This window comes from Populus euphratica, unplaced genomic scaffold, assembly GCF_000495115.2.
Source record: "Populus euphratica unplaced genomic scaffold, PopEup_1.0 scaffold1.1, whole genome shotgun sequence".
Taxonomy (NCBI): Eukaryota; Viridiplantae; Streptophyta; class Magnoliopsida; order Malpighiales; family Salicaceae; genus Populus; species Populus euphratica.
The window spans coordinates 1,148,467-1,156,404 of record NW_011499845.1 but is presented as its reverse complement, the minus strand read 5'-3'; the positions used below and the strand labels follow the sequence as shown (position 1 = coordinate 1,156,404).

General features: G+C 37.7%; 1 protein-coding gene across 5 annotated transcripts; it reads right to left on the bottom strand.

Annotated features, from left to right (window-relative positions):
* Positions 1–1,411: 1,411 nt before the first annotated feature.
* LOC105132595 (ultraviolet-B receptor UVR8-like) lies at positions 1,412–7,644 on the bottom strand. 5 transcript variants are annotated; one of them, XM_011036286.1, is made up of 12 exons: positions 7,248–7,638; positions 6,384–6,457; positions 6,191–6,275; positions 5,953–6,084; positions 5,622–5,864; positions 5,207–5,449; positions 4,869–4,912; positions 3,174–3,356; positions 2,669–2,759; positions 2,114–2,157; positions 1,735–1,895; positions 1,412–1,626 (listed from the first exon to the last, which is right to left on the bottom strand). In XM_011036286.1, the coding sequence occupies exons 1-11, from the start codon at positions 7,441–7,443 to the stop codon at positions 1,773–1,775; spliced, it is 1,458 nt and encodes a 485-aa protein (XP_011034588.1). In that variant the 5' UTR covers positions 7,444–7,638; the 3' UTR covers positions 1,412–1,626; positions 1,735–1,772. The 5 variants fall into 5 exon arrangements, with proteins under 5 accessions (XP_011034588.1, XP_011034509.1, XP_011034671.1 ...); XM_011036207.1 differs by having other exon boundaries at positions 1,412–1,895; positions 7,248–7,636; XM_011036369.1 differs by having other exon boundaries at positions 1,412–1,895; positions 5,207–5,443; positions 7,248–7,636.
* Positions 7,645–7,938: the final 294 nt, after the last annotated feature.

Genomic DNA, 7,938 nt, shown 5'->3' with positions numbered 1-7,938 from the left:
CTAAAGGGATTGTAAAATATTTACAGTATATATGAAATAAATAGTTTATGCAGGATGAGTAATCTTGGCCCTCTAGAAGAAAATTTTATAATCCTAGCCCCGCCTAAATAAATTCCTGACTCTGCCACTACCTCCAAGTTCATTTTACTAGTTGAATTCTGCTTTGACTTTGATTGGCGTCTCTAGGTAAAGCCCACTTTCTAATCTCCCTGCAAGAAGGATTCTATTCATATCCCGTAAGATATACCTTACCAGCTCATAACCCTGTAGCTACTGTTGCCATAGATAAAAAATAAATATTTATAGGTCAGATCCAACAGCAAAATTGTAGACAGGTAAGATCCAACTAGGAAAGTTTTTAGAACAATTAGTGGCTTCTTACGTGTTTGACATTGCTATAGTTTGGTATTGTGGTAGTTTATGTTATTATAGTTTTAAAACATAAGTTTAATTTTTTATATAAATTATTGTTTTTTCATAATCAAGGTTTTAAAGTAAAGTTTTGACTAACCGGATAATTTCAAAATTTTAATTTAATACTTTCAATTCTTTAGTTGCCACAGCGAGCGAACCTCATCAGCCGACCACACTAATATGGGCCAGGAGACTTCAAAGTCGTCTTCAAATAATAGCCATAATGTCAGCAGCTGCTATTTGCCAACAAACCTTGCCGGACACCTATTGTATGCCTTGAGCCAGATAAGGATGGACAAGAAGCGTCGAAGTAGGTGGTGAACACAGAAATATTAAGATTCTTCCCGTGAAAAGAACGCCCCCCGGATTCAGCAGGACGCTATTGACATTTTATCCAAGAACACGCTAGATGGTTTTGACCTTTAAACTATCACCACGATTCTCAGATACCAAGTTTATAATTTGAGGCCTACAAAGTGCGGTGGATAAGAATTTATGAGACCAAGGTAAAATCGTACATTTCACGAATTTATTAAAATCCTTTTTGTTCCTGATCAGGAATTATACGTGTGAACTTGATCCTCAGATAGCGAGCCCGAATTTCTTTATCATGTAAGGAAAACAAAAGGTCATTTGAACAACCCTTTGCTTCAGGGAGGCGACAACATCATAAAGCTTCCCATTTAAAGTGTTTTAGTATTTTTAGGAGGTCAGGAAAGGCTTATAAATTGAACGTTTCATCAGTCTCCATCCCCATGGGAATTTTTTCAAGCCTGGTGCCCATGTTCAGATTTCACATCTCAAAGAGAGAATGCAAACTGAGACTCTTCTAAGAAAAGTAACCCTCGATGGCACAATCACGGGCAAATTCATGGAAAATCTGAGGTCACAACCCACTTACGATCACCAGAAAATGAATGCTGCAACTCGTTCGTTTTTGGGTATCCAAAACAGCACCTCTTTTCGCTTTCATCAAGCGCGGTTTTAAAACATAACATGAGCGAAGCACAATAGCAAGCTTGCATTAAGTTAACAGACTCCATAATACTTTATACACAACAATACTTGACTTTTCATGACATTGAGTACAGTATAATGTTCAAATGCTACTAACTAAAATATACACAACGGACCTAGCTAGATCATGTTTTACATCTTGATAGCGTTGTATCATTGTAATAGTTTTAAGAGATGGAACTAACTGTGGTGAACCTGAGCCACGAAAGAATGAGGACGAGCACGTGTGTAAGCATACAAGCTACTGCAAGTAGCTATACATGGATCTTAATGATATGTCAGCGGTCTGAAAACACTTCTTACCTAACAAAACTGTGCCAAGGCTAGGCAGAGTCAGATACTCAGGTAGGTGACTCGGCCAGAACTAGGGTATGCCACCAGCCACATGCTACATTTTTAGGGACACAGCCATCAATGGTAACTTGAGAAGGAACATTGCGGTCAATCACATCACCCAAGCCAAGCTGTTTCACATTAACAAAATCATACGTCCTTAAATTGGCAGACATAAACATTGGAACATAATGATGTGAACCTGAATTCCTTATCAATTATAGTGCATGGTAAACATTATAAACAACGAAGGCTTATTTAGCTTGATATGAATCACAGAAATGAATGTATTCCAATGTCATTCCAGAGATCTCAAATTAGACGATTGATTGGGATTAAGCATAAGTACCTGGCCATACTTGTTCCAGCCCCAGCAGAACACTTTCCCATCCTCTTCGAGAAACAAAAGCAGAGCGTCAGGCTTCATAGTTATGTAGTATGCACATCCAACATAATTCTAAGAACATGCATATGGGTCACAAGTCTAAAAAGTATTGTAATAGTACTTAACAGAATGGTGAATATATAATTATTAAATTGTTGTAATCAACACATATTTGCGCTATTTTTTACATACATCAATGATTGCAATATCTCATTCACCACTAAACAATCTTTTACGTGGTCTGGTTCCCGATCAGTTATTTATTATACTAAAAACCTATGTTTTACAGTGGCTATATGTTTATACCTTTCTAAGTGGTCCTTTTATTTTTCCATGCAGTCATCACATTTATGTTTTTAGGATTTAGATAAGCATTCAGATTTTTGTTTCACCCAACCAAAACATTAAATGTCAGTCTGTTGCCAACAAGATCAAAGAACGTCCACTGGAAATGGAATGACGTATTTGTTGGTTTAACACCAAACAGGGAGATGAGGAGGCCTAAAAATAGCCACAAACCTGAAATTACAGTACTGTGGCGAGCCCCACAAGAAATAGTTTTTGCATGTATATTTTCCAAGCTCGGAGCTTCCAAGAGTCTGGGAACAGTCTGATTTAAAATTCAATAAATTGTAAAGTTAACCACAGAAGATTCTTCAAGATAAAACATTTGCTAACATAGTAGCTATGTTTGAGGTGCCACTAGTCAGTGACAATGATGATGATTAAGATATAGTGCAGTACCAGTGCTTAGATCTTTCAGTGCCCAAAATGAAATTTCAAAACTCTAGAATCTACACACCCCGGTATTCTATTGGCGATGAAGAATAATCAATAACCTTTTCTTTTTAAGCAACACAGTTTTCTGTATTTTGTTGATGAAATGCTAAATGCAATCGAATTTGTCTTTCTTTGAGATCTTATTATATGTACACCATCTTATCATATCAAAAAATCAGCATTTCCATTTACTATCCTGCAGTCAAGGGAAAGAGGAAACTTGAGCAACCCAGTTATAATGTACCTCTGCTTGGTCACTACCAGTTCCCAACTGTCCAAACTGATTCCCACCAAATGTGTAGAGATCACCATCAGCAGAAACACAGACTGTATGCCATAGCCCTGCAGCAACTCCCTCTATCCTAATTCCCAGCAAGGAAGATACACAAGTAGGGCTTAACTCATCATCTGTGCTTCCTTGACCACACTTGAAAAAACAATATAACAACAGATTTTATTCCTTTAAACATGATAAGCCCAAGCACACAGCAATAAAATTAATCACAAGAAAAATATAAATATATAAGCACTGAAAAGAGAAAGAGTAGATAGATAATCCCTTGTTCGAGTGAACCTCATTTTCAACATCTACATTTCTTTTTCTATACCGTTATCTACATTACCTACATGTTGATACTGAAGAATGGTAATGCTGGAAACTGTCACCCTCAGATTAAACTTTTGAACTGCTAGTTTAAGAAGAAAAGCATGGTTCAACAAAACATGCTCCAGGAACCTTTAGTTACACAATCTTGAAGGCATGACCAATGAACTTCAGAATCTAGAAACCGAATGGGCAGAAGCACTATAGAATTTAATAATTCAAGATTGGGGAAAACAGTTGATAATTTAAATCCACTTCAACTTTGCAATCAACTACACTATTGAGAAATGAATAATTATATCCACCATAAACATGTACCTTCAATGCTTCAAGGCATGAAATCTTTACTTGTATTTGAGGGGATACTTTCAAGTTTGATTTGCAACCAATGTGGAAGAACTAAAGCTTATACAAAGCAAGAAGGTTCTGAAAGCATAATAGCTTAAACTATAGCAAGTAAACATGGATGAATGGTAATAAATAATGTTAGGACTGACAGTTTTATTGCAGTAAAATTGACTTAGAATTCACTCAAATACTTCCATGATGATTCTTAAAGTCTGATGATTTTTATAATGTGAGGACTTCAAAAAAGAAACTGCTGAAGAAGTGAACCTTAAGGTCTGATGATTTTAATATCGCAAGGACTAGAAAGAAAAATCTGCTGAAAGTAGTGAACCTCCTAGATATTCAAAGGTGCATCACTGGTGATGAAATTTTGAGTTATTCTCGAAATAGAAAAGTTTAATCGGATGTGCGTCCACTCTTTCCTTTGGTGGTGCTATTTCATAAGTATGGCAACTTTACAAAATGTTTCTGCAGTTGCTCATAAGGGGCGTGTCCCACACAAGGAAAGATTGCATCATAAGCAGTAATAACAAATGCAGGCCAATTCTCATGGCATCAAAATCGCTTTTTACCGGCCAAGGTGTTTGAAAGTAAGTCATCCAAATGAGGTTCGACAGTCAAGAAACAGACCCAATATTTAATATTTGAGTGGTTAAAACAGATGCATAGGAGTTCAACCAATCAGGACTTAATCCACAAGAGTTCACCTAATCGAGACTTACACAAACAAAAGACAAGCAACTAATGATTTGTGTTTTTACAAAATATTATTTACTGATCCTAATTCTATGCAAGAACCAAATTCAAATAAACAGTCAGATCAAGTTCATATTCGCTGAAACACATAGCTAGGTAACGTATGAATAATGAAAAACGCATTTTTCAAATAAAAAAGCAAAGAACAGGTCACGCAACGCTAAAAATTTAATTTCAGAAAATAGAAAGGAGAGACTCATTGACTGCCAAGCATCTACTAGACCAAAGTACCTGTCCATAAAGTCCCCAGCCAAAAGTAAGTAATGCTCCAGCATCTGTAACAAGTTTGATGCCAAAAGTATCAATTAATACAAGTGAAGGTCAAAAAACACAATAAAAAGGAAAACAACAAAGGGAAAACAGGTATGCATTGATCATGCGGTCAACTCATGCTGTGGCCAGAATTCAAAACTTGCAGTCTAGGTCATAAATCTTGTTGTTTTACATCCTGATACAAGTAAACCAACTGCAGGGCTCAAATGCTCCTAAAGCATTTTGCTTGTTCATTGAATAACAAATTCAACATAGCAGTACGATCATCAAAAAGGAACATCATCATTCAATCGTACCTGTAATTACTGCACTGTGTCGACCTCCACAAGTGATCCCTTTAACATAAGTTCCAGGAACTCTAAAACCCTGTCCCTCTGAAGTCATGCCCCCTCGAGAAAGCACTACAGCTCTATCTTTTCCGTAAGCAGAGTCAATGCAAGGTATGGGATGAGGAGAGGACACCATACGTATCCGGGAGCCCAAACCAAGCTGCCCTTCGCCACCATAGCCCCAACCCCACACCTGTCCTACATCTGAAACTTCAGGAAAATTAGGATCCATCAAATGTCTTGCTTAGTTGCTTTACATAAAAGATCTTCCATGGCTTTAGGCTTCATACTGCCTATCATTTTGTTACTGTGATTTCCTTGAATAGAGAACTACACGTGAAAATACTGGGTCAGCACAGCACTATCCCAGGTGAGGACTTACCTGACAATGCTAAAGAGTGGCGCCCGCCAGCAGAAACAGTGACAATCCTCACTCCGGGGTTAAGTGTTACTAGGCATGGGAAAGCTGAGGGTGTTTCATCTCCAGTGGATGAGCTTTCAGCTGCTTGTTTTGCTGATGAGATTCTCCGCCTCTTTGTACTTTCATCTTTACTTCCTCTACCATCAAGCCCAGACAAAGTTCCACTTCCACCACTGGACCTCGAACCTTGAGAGCGAGGGCTGCCTGCAAATGATCACCATTCACACATTAGCCTACTAAGAGTAAATTACTTGGTGCACTGTGTTTGAAAAGGTAGCCAGATGGAAAGTACCTTGCTCTGTAAAAAAAAGATTCTGCCTTTCAAACACATCCTTCTCGATTCCTCCCGCCCTTGATGGATCACTAAAGACTTTTCCTGAGGGAATACATTCTTTCCATCCCCATGTATAGACTTCTCCATTGTCTGTACTTGAGAAGTCAAAAAAAGCTTAGTCATTACGCAATATGATGCCTAATGAATTATTTATCAAAGCAAGACTTCAACAGTGCCCTTCCGTACAGTTATTTACCTGTAGCTGCAACACAATGCGCCCAGCCAGCCGCAGCTTTTACAAAGGAAGCCTCTGTTGGGAGAGGGAAAGCCTCAGGAGTTTCCTTAACAAGAAAAAGGAAAAAAAAAAAACTTGTTTGTCAGTTCTAGAACATGTAAAATTAATCAACACATACGGAATGAAGTCGAAGTGTTTTATGGTGCAGCACTACCCCATGCTTCCCGGATGTGACATAGCTTTGACCTAGATCATCTGTTGAACCCCATGTAATGAGCTTTCCAGACTCTGATTAAACAACAACCATGAGTAAAAACACTACTATTTTCTAAATCAAGTAGAAAAATCAATTGAATGGGAATGAAATGATGCTTTTATTAGTTTCGAAGGGAAGCAAGAAAAAGTTAAGTTTATGCGCATCCATAAATCTTATTATAAGCATTATCTCAAGCTTCGATTAAGAGGAAAGCAAGAAGGGGCCAAACAGAAATGAAAGGTACCTCAAATGACAATTGAATGCAAATTACAGCAAGAAAACAATTCTAGCGTCTAATCATAGTCAAAATGTTGAAACAAGAAAAGGGGCAAAGAAAAAGATGGCTTGCATCTAAGAAAAGCTAAATTTCCTTTCTTTAATGTGAAAGTGAATACTGTTGCATTGAAAACTGAAATTAAAAAGAAAATTGATCCCCCGAAATTAAATGTCAGAAGCAACTTAATTTAAACTTGAAACTGTCTAAAAAGCAAATTGAGACAAAATTAAATAATAGAAATGCAAAAATGAGGATTTGGACCGAGCAAAGTAAACAACCTCACTTAAATACCTTCATTATTCCCATTTTAGCCCAGTTAAGCTCATCAACAGTACCAAAATAGAATAAAAACAAACGAAAAAAACAAAATCCTCACTCTCTCCCTTTCCCCCATTTTCTCGGCAAACAAACAGAGTGAAAATCAAATGTACTGGAAAACCCTCCATTTTTCCATCATAACCCAAGTTAATGCCATTCCCGTATATAATCTCTCAACCACCCAAGAAAAAATTAAAGAAAATTGAAAGAGATTAAAGAAAAATCACCAGAAATGGCCATGGCGAAACCGCAACCGCCGCCACAAACGTCCTTCCACGCATACACAGTAGACCTAACAGCAAGGGGAGACAAAATCGGCGACCTTTGTGGCAAAGCACCAGGTAAATATCCCCACATATACACCAATTTCTCATTATGCACATCCATGTTCACCCCCCCCTCTTCCTTTCCCTCCCCGTTCATTCTTTATTATATTTTTACATGTAGAAGAAAAATAAAAGATATATCAATACCCGCGGAAATTTTTATTGGGAATTGTTTTTTCCAATACTCGCTACTGTTTTTCCTGTTAGTTTTTCTTATTTTTTATTTATTTTGGGACCAAATTTTGGGGTTTTGTGCGAGTTTTTTTTGCAAGTATGGAGGTGTAGAAATGGTGGCAATAAAAGGGGCGTATCATTCTCAAGAAAATTGAAGGTGCCACCTAGGATGCTTACGTGGGTTCAACGAACACGTGGCTACATACGAGCCGCTAGATTAATCAGTTAATTCTAGCCAGGAGTTCTCGGAAGTTTCTGGAAAGTCGGGCCTCTTAATTGAAAAAAATAGACGAAGAGATGGCGTGAAGTAGTTGTTAACGTGTGACACGTGCTTGCTGCCTGTGAGGAGTCAAACCTTACACGGGTCGGGTTACTAGTGATGGATGTTTGGAAAAGGGTCATGCCATATCATTTGTTG